We start from the raw sequence: 25,317 nt of genomic DNA, 5'->3' as shown, positions 1-25,317 counted from the left end.
TATGTTGAGCGCTGGTCTTGTGTACTGGAAGGAGAGGGTCTCCAAAGTTTAAACCTATGTAGTCTTGCAAACTCTCTCTGCTTCCAATGCCTCTGATGTTCCTGTTTAGCTCTAGGGATTAGATTAAATAAATGTTTGTCTGACAAATTGTTATCTCTAGTTGGAGTGTGTATGAAGTTCTACTTTGTGTGTTTTGTAGGACATGGATCATTTTGGGGAGATAATCAGATTCAGCCTGATAAATGGAGGAATAGGAAGCTGATGGTGTCAGATAATGGAACATGGGAACACAAGAACTGCACTGAGCCAGGTAGGAAATGGCTGCTAATGTTGGTTTACATAAGTAAACTGTTGAGTGCTTTGTGCAGTAGCAGGGAAAAACTGCTGCAATGTGCCATTCTTTCTAAACACGCTCCTTACACTGGGGGGGGGGGGGGGGGGGCGGGGTGTCAGTTATGCTAAATGTTTTCTTTTCTCCCACATTGTTTCTACTGGAATAATGCTTAGTACATGAGGCCTTACTGAGAGAAAAGTGAGCTGGTGATACCTAGAAAAGAAAAAACACCATTCCTATATAATAATTCTCACCTCCAACAGGATGTGCTTGGGACCGTGCCTGCCGGAAGTGGTCTGCTAGGCAGGCATGCTCTGACCTCAGTGACATCAGTGACAGACAATTTGGCAAAGCAAAACAATCTGAGTGCTGGCCATTAGGACACAGGGTTGATAGGAGAGTTTTAAAAGACTGAAGGAACTGAAAGTGTTAAATGGGGGGAGGGGGGGAGTTCTGAACCACTGAAAGACATGAACATTTGGGAAAGGAAAACAATCTGAATGATGGCCATTAGCACACAGGGTACATAGGAGAGTTTTAAAAGACTGAAGGAAGCAAAAGTGTTCGGTGGGGGGGGGGAAGTTCTGAATGAATGAAAGAAATGAAAATTTACGAGAGGAACACAATCTGAATGCCGGGCATTTGTACACAGGGTAGATAGGACCCTTTTTTTTAAAAAATGAAGTACGTGAAAGTATTACATCTTGGGGGAGGGGTGAGGAGGAAAGCGGTGGGGTACTACTACTTAACATTTCTAAAGCTCCGGATACTGGGCGTTAGGGCCACGGGGGTACATAGACTTTTGAAAGCCTTAAGGAACCCAAAGTGTGGGAAGGAGGAGGAAAAAGGAGGGGAGGGAACGGGGTGAGGGGCATTAGGAACAGGGGAGGGGGCCCTGTCACACACTCTCATTCTCACACACACACACTGTCACACAGACAGTCTCACTCTGTCACACACCCGCACATTCGCTCTGGCTCTCTCTCTCAAACATACACACTCCCAGGAAAACCTTGCTAGCGCCCGTTTCATTCGTTCCAGAAACGGGCCTTTTTTACTAGTATATTATAACAAACTCATGCTGCTGCTAAGCAACCCATTAAGTTAAAAGGTCGTGTCCAGTGGTGAAAATACATCTTAATCCTTGTTCTCTTTTCTCTCAGAGGCTTTACTGTGTTGCATATTTTTATGATTATATCCTTTGTGTGTGATATTAAATAAAAAAACTTTGGAAACAATTTTACCGTTAATGTTTCTAGAATTTTTGCTTTTTTTTTTTTTTTTTTCCTGTTGATCAGTACCATAGGTAGAGATGCATAGAGATAAGACCAGCAAGTGGCATATTTTGAGGGTAAGAGTGGGTTCCTACAGAAGAGAGCAGTGCGGGCACCTGTCTCCTCTGTGATCAGCCAGAGCCACCAAATTCTTGGGTGCTATAGACAACTCTGAGGTTGTGATTGTGCCAGGTTCTAAGCAGTGTTTGCTGTAGGCCTTGTAGTTTAGGTCCTGCTGTGAATAGCACACAAGACAGGGCGAGTTCTTCTCGTTGCTGCTTGACATCACATGCATGGACACTGCTTGCTAGGTGATCACTTGGGGATAATATTTACGTCGCATGCATACATCTCTTCTTGGGTGGCAAAATTCCATGTACTGTTTGTTTTTGCTTCATTGAAGATGGTGGCCATTTTGTGTTTCCCAAACCCCACTGTTCTCCCTTGCATTGTATCAGCAACGCTGGACTGGCGAACCAAGCTGGAATACAGTTTACAAGGTTCAGACGTACTTTGGGCCTCACGTTTGGTGCTGTTTCTGGGCAACCTTTCTTCTACCATAAGCTGATATCGCTTAGTCCATCGGACACTCTTGAGTTCTTCTGACTAGAGAAAGACAAGCTTCAAGGCCTTTTAAGGTTCTTCAGCTAAACAAACCATATAAGTTTTGGGGGTTTTCAAAAACAGAAAGTCTAATGTGGGTGTCACAAAATGCCTAGCCACCCGCCTGAGGCTACCCCATGGCCACTTAGAGGGTCTGTCCCCAGCACAGTTCAGGTCCGCCTGCACCTGCCGCTTGTGCTGTACACTAGCACCATCCTCCCACTGATTGGGTCTCAACCACCTCAGGGTGAGGCTTCCGCTCTCAGGGTGTTTGTTCCCCAGTGATTTTTAGGTTACTGGGGCCACACTCCCATGGTCTCACAGTTTCTGGAAAGCACTCACAGACCCAACACACAAACCACCAGGATTCTTAGTCAGTCCGGCAAGCAGAGGCAATAAACTAAAAATGATTGTCGTAAAATGAGTTTATCTTGTTGGGCAGACTGGATGGACTCTACAGGTCTTTATCTGCCAACATTTACTATGCTACTGTACAAATATTGAATAGTGAACCATAAAAACAAATGGAACAAAACAACACATAATAGGTAATTCAGTATGGATCAATTATGAAACTATCTAATAATTTGTTCACTACCTGAATAGTGCCAGGGAAGTACACGAAATATAGCTGTTCACAGGGTACAGAATATAACTTCTCACAGGGTCTCAGTAAAGAGGTCTTTCTCTCTCTACTTCCAAGCTGAGACTGGAGAAAAATCCAGTATTTCCTAGATGAATTTGAGCTCCTGGGCCAATCAGAGCCCAGAACAAATTTTAAAAACAGCTGGTCACATCACTGCAGGTTACCTCTTATCTATGTTAACTGAAGAGGTTTAAAAAGGGGAGTAGTGTGACCAACAAAACTCTTCCAATAAAGCCCAGGAGACAAAGAAAGTTTATTTGGCTTTATTCTACGAATAATTGAATGGACCTGACACGGCACTGTGTTTTGGCAGTAGTGCCTGCCTCAGGAGTTTATCCCCCCTTCAATCTGTTCAGAACTCTGCTGCACGTCTTATATTCCGCCAGAACCGATATACTCATATCACCCCTCTTCTCAGGTCACTTCACTGGCTTCCAATCCGATACTGCATTCAGTTCAAGCTCCTCCTTCTTACCTACAAATGTACTCAATCTGCTGCCCCTCACTACCTCTCTACCCTCATCTCCCCTTATGTTCCCACCCGAAACCTCCATTTACAGGACAAATCCCTCCTCTCAGTACCCTTCTCCACCACTGCCAACTCCAGGCTCCGCCCCATTCTGCCTCGCCTCACCCACAACCTTCCTGAGCCCCTACGTCAAGCCCCCTCCCTGCCCATCTTCAAGTCTCTGCTTAAAGCCCACCTCTTCAATGCTGCCTTCGGCACCTAACTCTTACCTTCAGGATATCCGGACTGCCCCCATCGTATCATCTACTCACTTGTCCTTTAGATTGTAAGCTCTTTGAGCAGGGCCTGTCCTTTTATGTTAAATTGTACAACGCTGCGTAACCCTAGTAGCGCTTTAGAAATCTTAAGTAGTAGTAGTAGGAGTCAAAAATTTACAAACAAGCACATCAACACATATGTACACAAATGTAAATACAATAAATAATGTATCAATCATAGATTTAAAAAAAATATCATTTAAAAAAAAAAGGAGCTTGCAAAAGAAATAGTTAAAATATTAGATTCAAAATTAAAGAGAATTTACATATAAAATGAAAGTATATATATTACATATAATATACATATATGTAATTAAAATTTTATATATATAACGTTTATGCATATAATAGAGAATTAAACCTGTATTTTGGTTACTGCACTCAAATGTAGCAGCGTCTGATTCAAAAAAAGTACTAAACCTAAATCAGTCTATAACAGAGAGAAATTGATTGGAATCTGGAGACATGCATTAAACTATTAATGACTATGATTATGTATCAGATAATATACAAGTTCAAACTAAAAAAAAAACATACATTAAGTATTGCTGAAAAAGGAAAAAACGCAGTTGCATCCTGTTTAAAAAGGATGGAACAAAAGTGAAAGGTCCATAAAGGTGAAAAAATAAAGACGTGCATAATTCTGGAGGGGACATGATAAAAGTATGTAATAAAAAGAATGTTTACCACAAATACAAGGAGACTTAAATGTATCTGATATTCTTGAAACATCTTTAACATCAGCAACGATTTCAAAAAAATATATATCTGGAACAATAGATATTGCCAACAGTGAAGACGGGCATCTTGGATATTTATGACTGACGTCATCATTGATTGCTCATGACCTATCACTGACATTATGATGATCTCCTCAGTACCCTTCTCCACCACCGCCAACTCCAGGCTCCGCTCATTCTGCCTCGCCTCACCCTATGCTTGGAACAACCTTCCTGAGCCCTTACGCCAAGCCCCCTCCCTGCCCGTCTTCAAGTCTTTGCTTAAAGCCCACCTCTTCAATGCTGCGTTCGGCACCTAACTCTTACCGTTCAGTGAATCCAGACTGCCCCAATTTGACTGCCCCTATCGGACCGACTGTTCACTTGTCTATTAGATTGTAAGCTCTTTGAGCAGGGACTGTCTCTCTTTGTTAAATTGTACAGCGCTGCGTAACCCTAGTAGCGCTCTAGAAATGTTAAGTAGTAGTAGTAGTAAGAAAGAATATTATTACTTCACAAGTTGATGATTTTGATTCAGTGAATGTGATTTGAAGAAAGGTTTGCTCCTGTGGGAGACTTCAGAGAACTGGATTTACAAGTGACTAAAAGAACTGTGATCACATATTGATGCAAAATATCGCCAGATTTATGTTATTTAATTGTGTATTGAAACAGTATTTTGTAGAATTGTGTGTGATTTTAAATGTGTTGGTGAATGTGAGTGTGTATGGATTGGTTTGATGTAACTATGGGTTAAGGGAATGGATTTAATTTTAGGAAGATTGTATTGATCTACTATAATAAAACTCACCCTCAATGTTCTGAGGACACTGACGTCAGTGAGGCCAAGCCCTGACTTCCTTCAAAAAGGTTCGAAGGTTCGTGGTGGTGAAGCCACCAAAATCGCTCCGGGCCCCGCCCTCGAGGGTGGAGCAATGGCAGAACAACGAACGGGTTGGCAGGGAGGGAGGCGGAGGGGGGGTGGGACATCGCTCTGGGCCCCGCCCTCGCGTCAAACGTCACGACGTTGGGGGCGGAGCAATGGCAGAACAACGAAAGGGTTGGCCAGGGAGGGGGGGGGGGTTGGCGACGGAAACCTTGCTAGCGCCCGTTTCATTTGCTCTGAAACGGCCCTCTTTTACTAGTTTATTAATAAAGAATTTTTTAAAATGTCAAACGGTTACTAGTGAGTAATTTGTAACATCAGCAACTGAGAGACAAACCTTACTAGTCTCATTTGTTTCCCAAGAAGATCAAGAATCTGTGAGAAGACTAGCTTTTAAAAACTTACAGACATTATTTTATGGAGGAAAAATATGGGCATTCCCTGACGTCACTAAACAAACACAAGAGAGAAGAAAAGCTTTTTTGGGGCTTTAAGGACTGAAGCTATAGCTCTAGAAGCACTATTTAATTTAAATTACCCCTGCAAATGTAACATTAAATATATGGGAACAAAATATGCTTTCTTCTTGCCAGAGCAATTAAGACAATTTATTGATCAAAAGAAAATCTTGAAGCCTTCAGTGTCACCGTGTTCATGATCTAAGAAAGTGGAATATTCTATAAATAATGGTGGAAAATGTGTTAGGCCTTTTATATATATATATATATATATATATATAAATGCATGTTTAAATCTCATCTCCTGAGTTTATAACAGCTCTTTCCCCCCTATTTTGGTGGTCTAAAACAAGATGTATAAATAATTTCCTATTGAAAATAGTTCTTTATAATTTTGCCTATCTGATTTTCTTGTTCAAGTTGTACAGCTTGTAAAGAATTTAAAAGCATAAATAAAAAAATTAAAAAAAAAAAAAAAAAGAATGTTCTAATTGTTAAGTGTAGTGATTGTCTTGAAACGTGCAGAGACTGAAAAGATCCAGCTAGTGTGAAGGCTGCTCTGATCACAGGAAGGAGAGGCTGAGATTGTAAGCTCTGTCGAGCAGGGACTGTCTCTTCATGTTCAAGTGTACAGTGCTGCGTACGTCTAGTAGCGCTTTAGAAATGATAAGTAGTAGTAGTAGTCTTGGGATTCCGGAATCTTGTTACTGTTTGGGATTCTGCACAGAATCTTGCTACTATGGGATTCCGGAATCTTGCTACTCTTTAGGATTCTGCATGGAATCTTGCTACTCTTTGTACTTATCCCTTATTTGTTCTGTTTGTCTGTCCTAATTAGATTATAAGCTCTGTCGAGCAGGGACTGTCTCTTCATGTTCAAGTGTACAGCGCTGTGTACGTCTAGTAGCACTACAGAAATGATAAGTAGTAGTAGTAGTAGCTGCGTGCGTGGTAATTGCAGGGGCATAGCTAGACTTCAACGTTTGGGGGGTTCTGGGGGGGTACACAGTTTGGCCTGCCTCCCTGCTCTAACCCCGACCCACCGCAACACCCCATAACCTTGGTTGGCGTGGGTCCCCAACCGCCGCCAGCTGAAACCTTTCTCCTGGACTGTTCTCTGAGCATTGCCTGCCCAGTGTCCTGCTTCCCCCTCATGTCGCGCGCATATTTGGTTTTGTGAAGTTGAGCATGTGTGAAGTGTCACTTGCTCAGTCTTACTAAAATACAAACTAACACACGGGACCAGCTTTTCATATATGAGTACGCAGCTATGGAATTCACTTCCAACTCACCTGAAAACGATCAATGAATTAACTAATTTCCGCAAATCCCTGAAGACTTGCCTCTTTAACAAAGCCTACCACGAGAACCCTTAGCTAACTATAATACTTAACACCTATCCAACTTTATTCAGAATTTATCTTTTACAACTGCTTGACCAAATCCTTTTGTCTTCATTGACTTCTTTGTAACACCAATTGTATTATTTAACCTGGTATGGCGATGCCATAACACGTCTTTGTAAGCCACATTGAGCCTGCAAATATGTGGGAAAATGTGGGATACAAGTGCAATAAATAATAATAATAAAACCGAGCATTCAAGTGACGTGAGAGGAAGCATAGCAGACAATGCATAGAGAACAGTGCTGGAGAAAGGCTTCACCTGGGCCAGGGTTGGGGACCCCTGCCAACCTAACCAGGGGCCCCAGATCCAATTTGGGGGGCCCAGGACCCAAGACCCCTTCATAGCTACGCCACTGAGTAATAGGGACTGAGCTCTACACGGGACCTTGGAGAGAGCCACTGAAATCAGTGAGTGTCATGGGAGGGGGATTTTTAAGAAGATGAAGTAGGAATTTAAAGGGGACATTACAACATATAATGAGGCTCATTTTCAAAGCACTTGGACTTACAAAGTTTCATAGGTTACTGAATGTAACCTTGTAAGTCTAAGTGCTTTGAAAATAGGTCTCCATGCCTGAAAGAAGATTTTGCTGATAAGCACGTTATTGCCATACTGGGACACACCGAAGGTCCATCAAGCCCAGCATCCTGTTTCCACAGTGGCCAATCCAGGTTACAGGTACCTGGCAAGATCCCAGAACTGTACAGTACATTTTATGCTGCTTATCCTAGAAATAAGCAATGGATTTTCTCCAAGTCCAGTTTAATAATGGCTTATGGACTTTTCTGTTAGGAAGCTATCCAAACCTTTTTAAAATCCCGCTAAGCTAACTGCTTTTACCACATTCTCTGGCAATGAATTCCAGAGTTTAATTACACGTTGAGTGAAGAAATATTTTCTCTGATGATTCGTTTTAAATTTACTACATTGTAGCTTCATTGCGTGCCCCCTTGTCCTGATATTTTTGGAAAGAATAAACAAGCAATTCATGTCTACCCGTTCCACTCCACTCATTATTTTATAGACCTCTATAATCTCCCCTAAGCCATCTTTTCTCCAAGCTGAAGAGCCCTAGCTGCTTTAGCCATACCTCATAGGGAAGTCATCCCATCCCCTTTATTATTTTCGTCACCCTTCTCTGTACCTTTTCTTGAGATGCGGTGACCAGAATTGCACACAATATTTGAGGTGCGGTCGCACCATGGAACGATACAAATGATTTGTATGGACGGAGTATTTTCACCTGAAGGAAGTGCTGGATTTTATTTCCTCCTTGTGTTACCCTGACGCAACCCTTGCTTGGGCGAAACTTGGCCATGCCGGGCTTTCTTTGACTTTTTTTTGTCTCCAAGTGTTGTGGTAATAAAATTTGATATTTGTATCTTTTCCAGTGGAACTTTGTGTTTCTTTGGAACTGTATTCCATTTGAAATCTACGTTGAACTCAAATTTCAAGGGCATATTTTTTTTCAAGCCTTCCTATCAAACAGTCTAATCCCCCTCAGAACCTCCCTTTGATTGCACTGCCTGCTTCTTGTCTGTGTCTAATTTGTACTACCCTCCTTCCTAGAGTTTCTTAGAGGAAAAGATCGCTCTGTATATTTATCTGATGTAAACTAGGGCCATTGTTTGTGTCTAAAGACTCTTCACTTCATTTGTCTCCTTTTACTATAGTAAGCTGCTTAGATACTATTTTGTATTTGCAGTACAGAAAATAAAATTTAAATGTTAATGGGGTGTGTGAGGGGTCTGCTGCAGGTTGAGGAAAAGAGCTGGCAGCAAATGCAAGAACGTTGCATGATGGTGGGCAGAGCTGGTTGGGGAGGGGGTGGAACTGGTTGAATGAGCACAGGAGTAGCAGAAACAGCACAGCACCGCACAGAGAGAGAGAGAATGAGAATGAATCTGAAAAGTTAGATTATCTGTGCATGTCTGTGCGTGCGACTGAACAGTGAGAGAATACATGTGTGTGTGTTTATTCACGTATATCTTGTTGGGCAGACTGGATGGAGCGTTCAGGTCTTTATGTGCCGTCATTTACTACGTTATTTCTAGTTGGGACGGTCTCGTATAAATGTTTATTTATTTGGATTTTGCTCACACCTTTTTCAGTAGTAGCTCAAGGTGAGTTACATTCCGGTACACCGGATATTTCTCTGTCCCAGCAGGGCTCACAACCTAAGTTTGTACCTGAGGCAATGGAGGGTTAAGTGACTTGCCCAAGATCACAAGAAGCAGCAGTGGGATTTGAACCGGCCACTTCTAGATTGCAAGGCTGGTGCTCTAACCACTAGGCCACTCCTCCACTAGCAACATTCCATGTAGAATCTCAAATAGTAGCAACAGAATCTCAAATAGTACCAACCAGTGGCGTAGCTACGTGGGGCCACTGGGGCCTGGGCCCCCATAGATTTGTCCCTGGACCCCCCTGCCGCCAACCCTCCCCCACCGCCACCTACCTTTGCTGGTGGGGGACCCCAGCCCCTGCCAGCCAAGGTCCTCTTCTTCCTTCGTTTTGTTTCTGACGTCCTAAACGTTGTACCTGCAGGACATCAGACTCACAGAAACAGAACTAAGCCTTGCGGGGGGGGGGGGGGGGGGGGCAAAATGTGCCCCCTCACCTCGAGCTCTGGACCCCCCCCTCCCGCTGAAGTCTGGCTACGCCCGTGGTACCAACATTCCATGTAGAATCTCAAATAGTAGCAACATTCCATGTAAGAAGACTAAATGGAGCAATGTGGAAGAACTTAACTGATGAGCACTGCAGTTGGCCGCTTCCTTTTTTTGGGGGGTGGGAGTGCAAACTAGATCAGGGCCACCGAGAGGCTGAACCGGGCAGGGCCGCTGGTGCCCCCCCCGATCAGTGCCGCTGCCTAAATACCTTGGCTGGCAGGGATGCCGAGGCTCCGCCAGCAGAAGACGTCTTCCTCCAGTGCCGACTGCCTGCCCCTTCGACTGCTTTTCCTCTCAGGTTTCAAAACTGAGCATGCTCGCCTGAGAGGAAAAGCAGCCGCTCAGCAATGGGCAGAAGAGCATCGCTCCGGGTCTTCCCTAGCCTCCAAGGGGGGCCTGGTGCCGGAGTTTTCTCTCTCCTGCTCCTGTTGGGATACGATCACTTTGGGTCCCATCAGGAGCAGGAGAGAGAGAGAGAGAGAGAGAGAGACCCCGTGCCAGGCCCCCCTTGGAGTCCAGGGGAAGTTTGCCCCCCCCCCCCCGCAGCCCTGAACTAGGTGTCCGCTTACGAGAGAGGATGTGCAGGCACACTGCCTGTTCCAGTGGGAGACAGGCTGTAATGTGACATGGGGGAGAAAGCATGCAGACTGTTTGACTGAAGAGGGGGAGGCAGGGCTGACTAACTGGTTTGTGGACAGTTGGGAGAGATCTAGCTGGATGGCTGTCTTAACTGGTGGGGTTGGGGAAAATAGGCAGTCTTGTAGAGGGTGACTGGCTGACTGGGAAGAAATTGGTGAGGTCAAGCTGAGCCTGAAGAAAGAGAGTGTGTGTGTGTTGGGGGTGGTGAGAAAGAGAGAGTAGGAGTGACACATGGAGTGGTCTATTGCCATATGGTTATGGCTTCTGGTTTTTGTGTATTTTTTTATTCAGCAATTCATAGAGCCTGAGAAGAGCTCTGAGTTGCCACTCGCACTGACTTTGTGAAACTGCTGCCATTGTTACTGTCAGTATTAGCAGCCAGGGTCTACAATTTGGCACTGCCCTGCTGCTTCAGACTTTCCTCAGGCTTCACAGATGGATAAAGTAAAATCCCTGAAATCTAAGACATATAGTTATGTGCATTACGGTACTCCCAGGGGAATTTTGCCCTAAATCCTAAAAACAAATCCTGCATATCTGAGAAATAACATTTTTTTCCTCTATTGTAGTTCAATTCGGTATGACTCAAGCACAGTGAATATGTTGTCTTATTGTGACAGAGTCGTAGGATTTAAAATTTTCTACGGAATTCACTCGGGTATATCTGGTTTTAGACTAGAAGCAACGGAGGGAGAAAATGACTCGTTCAGTGATTCTCGGCCCACTGCTGCAGAGGTGCCAAGTTGCCCAGTTTCAGGAGGGAGGTTTTTTGGCCAGTCCTGTTTTTATGTTTCATCAATTTTTTATTGATGAGGTCACATGGTATACAATTCCATCTCAGTCAGGCCCGTGCCAACGGTCTATGCCGCCCCCCCCCCCCCCCCCGCAGACGAACTGTTGGCGCCCCCCCCCCGCAGAAGAACAGTTGGCGCGCACGCACCCCTCTCCCCCCCCCCCCGTGAAGATGATCGCTGCGCGCCCTGGGGGCCTTTAAATCTTTTACTTGCAGTCGCAGCAGCGTCTGTGAAAGCGGAGCGCTGCCGACGTCTCCCTTCCCTTCGCGCTCTTGGTTCCCTCAGTGTCCGCCTTCTTCTGACGTCAGAAGAAGGCGGGACACTGAGGGAACCAACGAGTGCAAGGGAAGGGAGACGTCGGCAGCGCTCCGTTTTCACAGACGCTGCTGCGACTGCAAGTAAAAGATTTAAAGGCCTCGGCGGCGCGGGGTGAGGGTAAGCACTGCGGCGGCGCCCTCCAGAGGTGGGCGCCCTCCTGCGGTGCTTACCCCGCTTACCGCATCGGCACGGCCCTGATCTCAGTCAATATAAATCGTGTAACAGCGAAGTCTAGTACACATTACTAAACCTGAAACGTCCATCATCAATGTTTTCCAGACTTTTCTCCCCTATCCCTTCCTTCTTGTCTTCTCCTATATCTGTAATGTGTACATGTATAATTACTGTGCAGTTGCATAACTATTAATAATAAACTTTTATATGAAACTCCAATATTTATAACTCGTGTTTTACTCAGTATATTATCCCAACAGTATTTACTGGTGGGTCCTCTTAATGTGCTCCTTCAAAGGATTGTTCTCCTGTCTAATAATACACATGTCCCTCTATTATGCATTGAACATTACCCTTCCCACTCCTATACCCCCCTCCCCCCCAACTTGCATAAAATGTTCTGTACATAGTTAGTTACCTCTACCTCTGCACATGCTATTACTACCAGAGTGTAAAATATTGGTCTTGCTTCTTTTGGCACTGTGCTCCTCTTATAATAGGGGCAGATTATTGAGCACTGCGCTTCTCGCTTTATGTGAGATACACTGTGTAAATATCTGTTCCAAATTGAAATAAAGGCTTTTCTTTTCTTTGGGGTGCCACTCTAGCCTGCCAGTCCTGTTTTTGAACTTACATTCCTCCTTTTCTTTTGATACCTTTTTATATTTTACTAGCCATTGAGCCCGTAAAAACGGGCTAGTATAGGAAAGGGGGGAGTTGAAAGCCCCTTCCCGTCACCCCTCCATCCGGCCCGGGCCCTCGCTCCGCTATTGAAACAGCGAGGGAACGCAGCACACAGCTCTGCTGAGCTGCCGTCGGCCTTCCTTCTTCTTCTCTGCCTGTGTCCCACCCTCGTGTGATGTAACGTCGTCGAGGGCGGGACACAGGCAGAGAAGAAGAAGGAAGGACGGCAGCTCAGCAGAGCTGTGTGCTGCGTTCCCTCGCTGTTTCAATAGCGGAGCGAGGGCCCGGCCGGGTGGAGGGTGGGGGGAGCGTTAGCGACGGCGGTTTCGTCCCTCGCAAATGCGCAGTAGAGACCCTCTGTGTTCCACCCCCATCATAACGTATTAATGCGGGGGCGGGGCAGAGAGGGTCTCTACTGTGCATTTGCGAGTGAGTACGACACTCGCCATTTATATGTTTGATGCTTTAAATTATATGAACCGCTTAGATCTCACTGATTTGTGGGTATGTTAAATAAAGTTGAACCTTGACAAGCTCATTTTCAAAGCACTTAGCCTTCCAAAGTTCCATAGAAACCTATGGAACTTAGCCTCCCAAAGTGCTTTGATAATATGCCTCTAATTAGTGTCATATTTATAGTCTCTGAATTTTTTTATCCGTTAAGGTCAGTCCCGTAATGCACCAGGTAGGGTTGTTAGAAATCCAGGACTGGCCTAAAATCTCTTTACTGGGACTGGGTAATTTGACAGCTCTCCAGATCTAACCAGTAAGCCACTCCATTTGAAGCATGTGTTTGCCTGTTCCCCATGCTTACTCACAAACTATTACTTCTGTCACTCCTACAGCTACAGTATTATTCTTATTATTAACATTTGTATTACGCTACCAGACGCACGTAGCGCTGAACACCTGACACAGAGAGACAGTCCCTGCTCAATAGAGCTTACAATCTAAAATAATACAGACAGACAAGACAATTAAGGGCGAGGGAAGTACTGGGCGACAAGGAACAAGGGGGTAGGCTGTACCTTTCCTCTGCTGAAATTTGGGGGAAGGCAGCAAATGGATATTTGTATTTGTGTGTTGGATTGGAGGGGCGGGGGGAGAAGAAATGGGCCTTCCTGGTAGGGAGGCTCATAAAAGTATGTTTGCCAGGTCCTAATATAATATTAAACTGGCCTTTCATCTGTGATTTGTATTAAATATTGCTTGCTTATTGCTTTTGGATAGAGTAGTTACAGACTCTGCAGTTCTGTGATTCTCTGCTTTAATTGGGATGTTAAAAAAAAAAAAATACCCTGGGAAACCTCAAGACGTTGCAAGACTGGTTTTTACTTAGCAGAGATGTGAACTGGGACATACCTATCTGTAGAGTCTTGACACTTGGTTTCATCCTGCAGAAAGGAACCCTTGAGTCCGCCGTAGGGCCCAGAGATCTGGGTTACAAAAAGAGTCTCTATGTGCAATGAACTTTTATTTATTTATAATTTTCAATTACAAAATTTCAAGATTACAGAGTAACATAGTAGATGACGGCAGAAAAAGACCTGCATGGTCCATCCAGTCTGCCCAACAAGATAAACTCATATGTGCCACTTTTTGTGTATACCTTACCTTGATTTGTACCTGTCTTTTTCAGGGTACAGACCATGTAAGTCTGCCCAGCACTATCCCCGCCTCCCAACCACCAGTCCCGCTTCCCACCACCGGCTCTGGCACAGACCTGTATAAGTCTGCCCAGCACTATCCCCGCCTCCCAACCACCAGTCCCGCCTCCCACCACCGGCTCTGGCACAGACCGTATAAGTCTGCCCAGCGCTATCCCCGCCTCCCGCCACCGGCTCTGCCACCCAATCTCGGCTAAGCTCCTTAGGATCCATTCTTCTGAACAGGATTCCTTTATGTTTATCCCACGCTTGCTTGAATTCTGTTACCGTTTTCATTTCCACCCCCCCCCCCCCCCCGCGGGAGAGCATTCCAAGCATCCACTACTCTCTCCGTGAAAAATCTTGAATCTTGAATCTGAAAATAACATTGCAAAACACAATCAAATCTCAATCAAGTAAATATACAGTAAAACTAACGTAATATTACATTATAAAGGCAATAGAAGGGGGAGGAGAAGAAAAAGAGCTCCTTGTCGGAGAGCACGAGAGAACCCTGAAAAGAAAATGGAAAGATTAAACAGGAGTATAATATAAACCAGGAGGTGGAATATCCATTAGCAGTAATTTATGAAGAAGGAGTAATAGCGACCGCCAAATCAGATGGAGATTTCTTGCCATCAATAGGACTTCTCAATTGTTTAGGGTCAAAGAAAACATAATTATTACCCTCAAATTTAATACAGCATTTACAAGAACGTTATAATGCCCTTGTATTGCTCCATGGTGCGACCGCACTTCGAATATAGTGTTCAATTTTGGTCACCGCATCTCAAAAAAGATGGAATTACAAAAGGTGCAGAGAAGGGCGACAAAAATGATAAAGGGGATGGGACGACTTCCCTATGAGGAAAGTCTAAAGCGGCTAGGGTTCTTCAGCTTGGAGAAAAGGCGGCTGAGGGGAGATATGATAGAGGTTTATAAAATAATGAGTGGAGTGGAATGGGTAGACATGAATCATTTGTTTACTCTTTCCAAAAATACTAGGACTAGGGCCCGGGGGCATGCGATGAAGCTACAAAGTAGTAAATTTAAAACGATCCGGAGAACAATTTCTTTACTCAACGTGTAATTAAACTCTGGAATTTGTTGCCAAAGAATGTGGTAAAGGCAGTTAGCTTAGCAGGGTTTAAAAAAGGTTTGGATAGCTTCCTAAAGGAAAAGTCCATAGACCATTATTAAATGGACTTGGGGAAAATCCACTATTTCTGGAATAAGCAGTATAAAATGTTTTATACTTTTTTGGGATCTTGCCAGGTATTTGTGACCTGGAGTGGCCACTGTTGGAAACAGGATGCCGGGCTTGATGGACCTTTGGTCTGTCCCAGTATGGCAATACTTATGTACCTAAGACAATTGTAGAGAAAAAGTAGCCCCCAGTGCTACTACCTGCGATCTGAAGGCTAAAAAGGCCTTACGTCTTGCCAGCGAGGCTCGGGAGAGATCAGGAAATAGAAAAATTCTATGACTCAAAAGCAAATCATCCTTGTGACGGAAATAAAGTCTCAAAACCCAGTTACGGTCAGGCTCCAAGGGCAAACATAGATATTAAAGTTGCAAGGGAGATCACCTGCTGTTGGGAACTTTCAAGAAAGTTGGTCAGTTTCAAGCTGTCCTGGGAAACATCTGCCTACTGATTACCAGATGTTATATAGTAAATGTACAATGAACTTTATAGGTAAAATTGGTCCAAGAAGTTTGACTCTAGTTTGCCTTGTCCAAATTGTTGTGTTCTTGTTCATTAAGTGGGTCATTTTCCAACAGCATGTGCTAATGGAAACAGGATGCTGGGCTTGATGGACCTTTGGTCTGTCCCAGTATGGCAACACTTATGTACTTATGTAATGCTGTTATCACATATCTGCCACAGGGTTTCTTGGCATAAAATGGGCCTGGCAGCAGATAACACATGCTAACTATTAGTAAACTAGGAAAAAATGCCCGTTTCTGAGCGGAATGAAATGGGCGCTAGCAAGGGGCCCCCTCCCTCCGTCCCTCGAAGCTACTTGCCTTGTTCGCTGTGGGCCGTTTCGGCCCTGGAGTGTCAATAGCTCCGCCCTCGACGTCATGACGTTTTGACGCGAGGGCGGTGCAGACACTCCAGGGCACACCGGATATCTCGGGTGCCTCAACTTCCGTGGAGGCTTCAGAACGTTGGGGTTGCCTTTTATATATATAGATGAGCCCCTAAATGTTTACTCTTCTGTGCCTTTTGCAATAAGTTTTTGGTGAGTAAAAAAAGCTATGATAAATAGATGTTGGTTCTCTTTTCTACAACAGCCCAAACAAAATCGAACTGTTCCACAAAGCTAAAAATCTAAAACTAAAAATCAAAAACTGTGGAAACCTTTCACATCCCAATAATAATGATATGCAGTGACCAAACACTGCTCATCAAACAGAAAATGCTCTGTTTAAATTTTTTTTTTTTTTAACATTTTGATTTTAATTTAAAAAAGGAGGGAAAAAAGCCTCGGCAGTCAAAGGTAAATGCCACTGGCTGGGCATAACCCATTTAATTTTGTCAAACGCCAAGGCTCCTTCTGACTATGACCAGCCATTGGATAAAAACCTCCCAAGTTTGTTTATTTAATTCAGTTTTTTTGCCTATTTGCTTCAATTTTCTTCTGCTTCTCCAATTTAAGGAGTATGTTTACTAAGGTGCGTTAACGTTTCTAACGCGCCTTTAAATTTAAGGCGCGTTAAATGCTAACGCGTCTATACATTTCTATGGGCGCGTTAGTGTTTAACGCGTGTAAACAATTTACGTGCGTTAAAAACGCTAACGCGTCCATAGCGCACCTTAGTAAACATAGGCGTAAGTGTCTTCTGTGATATCGTACTCCAACATTGCATTGTCACTGTTCATAAACATTGACTCGCCATACATTATCACACAGCATGTGTAAAAGAAGCACTTAGCTTAAGCTTCAGTCGTCAGCCTCCCAACGGGGACCTGTTTCACCCAGACAGGCTTCCTCAGGCGAGTATGTATGGTGAGTTAAAGAAATGTTTATGACTAGTGATTGAATGTAATGTTGGAGTATGATTTTATTTTATTTTTATTTATTAGGATTTATTTACCGCCTTTTTGAAGGAATTCACTCAAGGTGGTGTACAGTAAGAATAGATCAAACATGAGCAATAGGCAATTATAGCAGTAAAAATATTCGAACAACAATACAAAGTATGGCATGGTATACTACTTGCAATGACAACACAATACATAATAGAACATTATAATTGGTAGAGAAGGGTAAGGCAAAGTTGTAACGTATAGATGAGTAAGAAAGTAGGAAGAATTAGAAAGTAAGGTGATTGATTTGAAGAAATTTGCACATGAGGTCAGAGAGATGGTTAAATATTATCTCAGCTAGGGTAGGAGTGGATAAATATGTCCCGCTGCAGTATGTGCAGCCCGAGTCAATCCTTGTGTGTGTGAGTGAGACTAACAAGTTGGTTACTTCTTCCGTTAAAGGCCTGGTTGAAGAGCCAAGCTTTCACCTGCTTCCTGAAGTAGAGATAGTCTTGTGTTAAGCGATAACTAAGTGGAGCCTTTCAGGCAATGCATTCCAGAGTGTGGGGGCTACTCCGGAGAAGCCTCGCTTGCGAGTGTCACATCGTGTAATGTCTTTTGGAGAGGGTGTAGTTAGTGAAAATCCTTGATGTCACAGAAGACACTTAGGGCTAGGTTTACTAAGCAGCGCTATGGGTGCGTTAGTGTTTTTAACGCGCGTAAATGGTGCACTCGCGTTAAACGCTGACGCATCCATAGAAATGTATAGGCACGTTAGCGTTTAACACGCCTTAAATTTACAGGTGCGTTAAAAACGCTATCACATCTTAGTAAACATACTCCTTAAATTGAGTTAAATAAACTATCTTGGGAGGTTTTTTAGGCCAATGATTGGTCTTAGTCAGATGGAGCCTTGGCGTTTGACAAAACTAAGTGGGTTATGCCCAGCCAATGGTGGTTACCTTTGGCTGCCAAGGCTTTTCCCCCCCTCTTTTTCTAAATTTAAAAAAAAAATGTAAACAGAGCATTTTCTGTTTGATGAGCAGTGTTTGGTCACTGCATATCATTATTATTGGGATGAGAAAGGTTTCCACAATTTTTGATTTTTTTTTTTTTAGTTCTCCTTTCTACAGAGATGTACCTTGTTGTCCAGCTCTACCCCATTTATTTCTCTTTCACTGTATTCCCATTCCAAGTACTAATAAACTATGCTGAAAACGTTTTAAAGAGACAAATTGAAATTCAGACAGAAAGGGAATAAACAGTGTCATTAAGAAGTGCTTGAGAAATTGTGTGTGAGGTTTTGTTTTTTTCTTTCTTACATGACTTAATAATTTTGGGATTTTTTTTTAGCCTACTTTTCTAAAGGCAGATTACTACTACTACTATTTAGCATTTCTATAGCGCTACAAGGCATACACAGCGCTGCACAAACATAGAAGAAAGACAGTCCCTGCTCAAAGAGCTTACAATCTAATAGACAAAAAATAAATAAAGTAAGCAAATCAAATCAATTAATGTGAACGGGAAGGAAGAGAGGAGGGTAGGTGGAGGCGAGTGGTTACAAGTGGTTACGAGTCAAAAGCAATGTTAAAGAGGTGGGCTTTCAGTCTAGATTTAAAGGTGGCCAAGGATGGGGCAAGACGTAGGGGCTCAGGAAGTTTATTCCAGGCGTAGGGTGCAGTGAGACAGAAGGCGCGAAGTCTGGAGTTGGCAGTAGTGGAGAAAGGAACAGATAAGAAGGATTTATCCATGGAGCCAATAAGTCCTTTCTCAAAAAAGGCTCCATTCTTAATTGGGTGCCTGAAGCAGTGGGAGAGATAGTGACTTACCCAAACTCATAACAAGTGTTCTGGGGGAAGTGGAGTTTTTGAACCCTGATTTCCATGGTCCTCAGTCCATTTCTGTAACCACTAGGCCAATCCTTCTCTACCCATAATGTCAGTGCAGTAGGATTGCTTTTCCTAATCCTTGTCTGGAAGGGACAGATGAGTTGGGGGGGGGGGGGGGGGGGGGCACGTGCTCTGCGGCTGCCACAGGGCAAGGAGCTCTTTTGAGCTCTCATGCAGTTCCTAATAGTGTGTAGTCGCAGGGGGACTTTACTACTACTACTAATACTACTTAACATTTCTAAAGCGCTACTAGAGTTACGCAGCGCTGAACAATTTAACATAGAGGGACGGTCCCTGCTCAAAGAGCTTACAATCTAAGAGACAAATGAACGGTCAGTCCGATAGGGGCGGTCAAAATGGGGCAGTCTGGATTTACTGAACGGTAAGAGTTAGGTGCCGAATGCAGCATTGAAGAGGTGGGTTTTAAGCAAAGACTTGAAGATGGGCAGGGAGGGGGCTTGGCGTAAGGGCTCAGGAAGGTTGTTCCAAGCATAGGGTGAGGCGAGGCAGAATGAGTGGAGCCTGGAGTTGGCGGTGGTGGAGAAGGGTACTGAGAGGAGGGATTTATCCTGTGAACGGAGGTTACGGGTGGGAACGTAAGGGGAGATGAGGGTAGAAAGGTAGTGAGGGGCAGCAGACTGAGTGCATTTGTAGGTAAGAAGGAGAAGCTTGAACTGAATGCGGTATCTGATCGGAAGCCAGTGAAGTGACCTGAGGAGAGGGGTGATATGAGTATATCGGTTCTGGCGGAATATGAGACGTGCAGCAGAGTTCTGAACAGATTGAACCTCATCCCTACCCTGTGGCCAGCCAGAATTTCAGATGGGGACCACCCTCTTCAGGCAAGTGCTGGGCGTCGCTGTTGGTTAAATCTGTGCTTAGTGATAAACTACGTTTTGCTGAGAATTATAGAACTAAGAACTTGCAAAATATTTTGTCCTAGATTGAGCAGCTGCATTTGCCATATCTGACTAGCAGCCAACTGCTATCCAAACCCTGAGTTTGAAGATTAGGAGCATGCACAGTGGGGGGCAGGTAATTACATAAACAAAAATTCTCTTTGCCTCTTTGTTTTATTTTCTTTTTGTTTATATAAAATAGTGTATGGTAGTTTTCATGTGAAAATATACTAGACTAGCTCTTGATATAAAACTCCATTTATGCAGGAATTAAAGGCGGCCTTATCAAAAAAATTACAAACTGCTCAAAATACCGCTGCACACCTCAAATGTAGATCACCTTGCTTCGCCAAAGCAAATCCTCTTCTATATAGCCTACACTAGTTACCAATAAAAGATAGAATATCTTTCAAGTTCTGGTGTTTTTATTCACCAAATTTTGTATGGTTCTGCTCCATCATATATGAACAATCTCATTGAATTGCCTCCTCATAATGCCGTATCATCGTCCAGAGAATATCTCATTCTGCATTTCCCTAGTTGTAGGAATGTAATCTATAAAACAATTTCTCATATCAAGGTACTAAAATTGGAATTCTCTGCCAAAAACAATTAAATGCACAGATGATTGTTTACCTGTCCTTCAGAAACCTACTGAAAACTCTTTTTTTTTTTCAATTTAGCCTTTCAGAAAACAAGAATTCTATTTGAACATTATCCATTCATACAATTAACTTCACTTCTTTCCTCCCTAATCCCATCTAGCCCTAATTGTACCCATATTTATTCATTTTTACTTCTTTGTTTGCAAACTTAATTTTGATTTAATCTTCTTCTCTATCTGTCTACCCTTAAGAACAGTTGCATCCAGGTTAATTGACCACATATGTTATATTTGTTTTACACAGCCAGTGTTATAACATTACTTATTGTACTTTATAATCTGTTTATGTAATTTTTAATATGTATCATTCATTTAATTGTTTATGTAAGCCACATTGAACCTGAGTCACTCTCTGGCTAATGTGAGGTAACAATGACATAAATGAATAAATTATTGTGTTCTGTGAAGCTTTTTTTCCTAGGTTGTGTCACTGTATAAAACAGTGGCCTGATATTGGGCAAACTCATTCCTTCTCTGAGATAAAAATGTATGACAAAAAGTCCTAAAAATGTATACCCTGGAGGAGAGGATGAACAGGGGAGATATGATACAGATTTTTAAATATTTTAAAGGTATTAATATACACATTGAGGCTGCAAGGTGACAGGAGATGACAATTTCAATTTTGGCCAAAAGGTTTATTTTAATTTTCAGCCACATTTTCAGTTTTAGACAAAAATGACTATCGGGCTCATTTTCAAAAGAGATAGATGTCCAAAAAGTGACATAAGTCAGCATTTGGACATTTATCTCACAGAAACGTCCAAATCAGTATTATCGAAACCTCTTTTTGGACGAGATGTCCAAGACTAAAACTTAGACGTTTTGAGCTAGACCTGTTTTTATAGCAAATAGCTGCAGTAGGAATTGAACCCACTTCCCCAGGATCAAAGTCTGCTGCACTAACCACTAGGCTACTCCTCTACTCCACACAAGAGGTGCCCCAAACGACCAGATGACCACTGGAGGGACTCGGGGATCACCTCCCCATACTCCCCCAGTGGTCACTATCCCCCCTCCCACCCCCCAAAAATGTGATTAAAAATATTACTTGCCATCCTCAGATGTTATACTCAGGTCAATTAGAATAGCATGCAGGTCCCTGGAATAGTCTAGTAGTGGTGCAGTGCACTGCAGACAGGTGGACCCAGGCTTCTACCTGCCTCTACTTGTTATACTAGTGAAGGAAACTGTGAGTCCTCCAAAATCCACCAGAAACCCACTGTACCCACCTTACAGGTGAAGGTGCTCCCTTCACCTGTAAGGGCTATGGTAGTGGTGTACAGTTGGGGGTAGCGGGTTTTGGGTGAGTTTTGGGGGGCTCAGCAGACATGGTAAGGGAGCAATGGTGAGATATATACCTAGGAGCATTTTATAAAGTCTACTGCAGTGCCCCCAAGGATGCCCTATTGCGTTCCTGGGATGTCACTTTTCCATTATTCTACCTGATGCCAAGCTTTCTATTTTTTATAACATCTGAGCCTTGTGTCTATTGTTTATCATTAGATTTGGGCTTTGAATTCAGATCTATAGATGAAAAGGAGGTCTCATTACATATATCTACATACCAGAGTGCTAATTTTCCATACTTCATAGCAAGAGCGTGCATTCCCTAATTACCTGTCCCAATGCAACTGAAGCTTTTACCTCCTCAGTGCATGTAAATGGTTTCACCCCTCTGTGGATTCTCTGATGCCGTATGAGGCTTTCTTTCCAACCAAAGCTTTTACCACACTCAGGACTTGTAAATGATTTCACTCCTGTGTGTATTTTCTGGTGCATTGTGAGGTTTACCTTCTGACCAAAGCTTTTACCAGACTCTATACATGCAAATGGTTTCTGTCCCGTGTTACAACCAAAGCTTTTACCACACTTAGAACATGTGAATGGTTTCACTTTATTGTGAATTTTCTTGTGTATTTTGTACTTTTTGCATTTGGGTGTATTTGTTTGAAAATGGACCAAAAAATAAAACATCTAAATCACAAAACATTTTTCCAAACAGCATTTTCAAAAGGAAAAGATAGACCTTTTTTTTTGTAGAAAATGACCTTTCTTGTTTTGATTTTGGAAGTTTTACAAAAAAAACCCATCCAAATTCAGACTTAGAGGTCATATCCAAAAAATGCCCCTTGTGCACTTGATTTGCCCAAAGTCACAAGGAGCAGCAGTGGGAATTGAACCCATGTTGCCAGGATCAAAGCCCGCTGCACTAACCATTAAGCCACTCTTCCTCTGTTTTGGACGTCTTTTTGTTCGAAAATGGACCAAAACAAAAGATGTCCAAATCACAGGACGTCCATAGTATTTTCGAACCCAAAAGATAGACCTCCATCTTTTTCTGAAAATGACCCTCTTTCCGGTTCGGAATTTGGATGTCTTTGTAAAACATCCAAATTCTGATTTAGACGTTCCTACCCGTAACCTCCGCTCTCAAGAGAAATCCCTCCTTTCAGTACCCTTCTCCACCACCGCCAACTCCAGGCTCCGCCCTTTCTGCCTCGCCTCACCCCATGCTTGGAATAATCTCCCTGAGCCCATATGCCAGGCCCCCTCCCTACCCATCTTCAAATCCTTGCTCAAAGCCCACCTCTTCAATGTCGCCTTCGGCACCTAACCACTACACCTCTATTCAGGAAACCTAGACTGCCCCAACTTGACATTTTGACCTTTAGATTGTAAGCTCCATTGAGCAAGGACTGTCCTTTTTTTGTTAAACTGTACAGCTCTGCGTAACCCTAGTAGCGCTCTAGAAATGTTAAGTAGTAGTAGTAGTAAAATGCTGCTCCATGTGTTTTCAGTGGAACCGAAAATTTGCACTTTGTCGCATTTGTCTCCCTCCCACCCCTCTCCCCTCTATCCCAAACAGGAGTTTCTCCTCCTCCCGAACCCCATTGAGTACCACCCTCCACAGATAGGCTCCCCTGGGTCTATTTTACAATCCCTGGTGGTCTAGGGAGTGTAGTTGGGGAAGGAGTGATCCTCAGTTACTCCCTCCCATTCCAGCTGTGCTCTCAAAAGGGATGCCAGGACTGGGCCATCGCTTACTTCACCACTAGACCAGCAGGGATTATACGGTAGTCTTTGGGGGGGGGGGGCACTATTCTTTTTTTTTTTTTTTTTTTTTACTGCAATGCAAGTATTGGAATTATGATCTTGCACAATAATCTATATGATAGAATGCTCCAAATAAATGCTCTTGATAGAACATTTTAGCAGGAATTTTAAGCCTGTAAATTTGGGATGATAAGCTCCTTTGGAATTAGACTCTCTGTGGAGTTATGACGTCAGCTCTCACTCTGGTGCCAATTGGGAAGCCACATTCAGTACAAAAAATGTTTTTAATTAGATTCCTGATGGGAGTGGAAGGAAGCAAATGTAGCAATAATTATAAGAACATAAGAATAGCCATACTGGATCAGACCAATGGTCCATCTTGCCGACATCTTGCTTCCAGCAGAGGCCAATCCAGATCACAAGTACCTGGTAGAAACCCAATTAGTAGCACCATTCCATGCTACCAATCCCAGGACAAGCAGTGGATTCCCCCATGACCACCTCAATAGGACTATGGACTTTTCCTCCAGGAACTTGTCCAAATCTTTTTTAAACCCAGATACGCTAACCACCATTGTTGCCGGAGGATGTGGTAACGGTGGTTAGCGTATCTGGGTTTAAAAAAAAAGGTTTGGACAAGTTTCTGGATGAAAAGTTCCAGAGCTTAACTATTCTTTGAGTGAAAAAATATCTGTGCAATTTTATTGAGTGTCCCCTGATCTTTGTACTTTTTGAGTGAGTGAAAAATAGATTCACCTCCACCCGTTCCACACCACTCAGGATTTTGTAGACCTCAATCATATCCCCCCCCCCCCTGCCGTCTCTTTTCCAAACTGAAGAGCCCTAACCTCTTTAGCCTTTCCTCATATGGGAACAGTTCCATCCCCTCTATCATTTTGGTCGCTCTTCTTTGAACCTTTTCTAATTCCGCTATATCATTGTTGAGATACTGCGACCAGAACTGAACACAATACTCAAGGTGAGGTCGCACCGTAGGGCAATACAGAGGCATTATAATACTTTTGGTTTTTGTTTTGCATCTTTCTCCTAATAATTCCTATCACCCTGTTACTTTTTGGAATTTCTATCCATAAAGGTTCCACGCTGCTATCCGTTTCATGTAGCACAACCTCTCCTCCAATTTGATCCACTCTCATCATTGCGATATAATTTGTACCCTGCTAACACAGCGTCCCATTGATTGTCCTCCTTCCACCAGGCCTCTGAAATGCCTGTTACGTCCACCTCTTCATTTAGTGCTATATACTCCAATTTTCCTATCTTATTTTTAAGGCTTCTAGCATTTGTATATAGACACTTAAAATTGTTTATTTTTTTTCTTTGCATCTACAGGCTTCTTTGAAGTTAATGGAGATCATTTGCATCCTTTGCTCTGCTCTCCCATTGAACACTCCTGGCTTTCTTTCACCATTATTGAAACCTCTCTATCGGGATTCCCCAAAGATCCTGTTTCAATAGTATCTTTCAAGGATACTCCACACTGAACCATGCACTCCTGGGCGACTGTCGGCTTTCTCCCACATTTTAATTTAAAAGCTGCTCTCCTTTTTAAATGTTTGCGCCAGCAGCCTCAGCCCATCCCGGTTAAGATTCTTAATATTATTCCTTGTAGACATGTTTCTTGTGCATTTATTAATTTCTCAGGCTTAAACTGGTTAGGACACAGTGATGACCAGTGTATGATAAGTTCTGTTCGACTGTTCCTCTGAT

At 43.2% G+C, this 25,317-nt stretch overlaps 1 protein-coding gene across 1 annotated transcript in view; it reads left to right on the top strand.

Annotated features, from left to right (window-relative positions):
* Window positions 1–244: 244 nt before the first annotated feature.
* Window positions 245–25,317, top strand: part of SLC24A4 (solute carrier family 24 member 4) — a 198,162-nt gene continuing 173,089 nt past the window's right edge. Inside the window, exon 1 of the mRNA XM_030214085.1 lies at window positions 245–310. Coding sequence (XP_030069945.1) covers window positions 262–310 — 49 coding nt within the window. The 5' untranslated portion in view covers window positions 245–261. The remainder of the gene's footprint in view (window positions 311–25,317) is intronic.

Source organism: Microcaecilia unicolor, chromosome 9 (assembly GCF_901765095.1).
Source record: "Microcaecilia unicolor chromosome 9, aMicUni1.1, whole genome shotgun sequence".
Lineage (NCBI taxonomy): Eukaryota > Metazoa > Chordata > Amphibia > Gymnophiona > Siphonopidae > Microcaecilia > Microcaecilia unicolor.
This window is presented reverse-complemented; position numbering and strand designations above follow the sequence as displayed.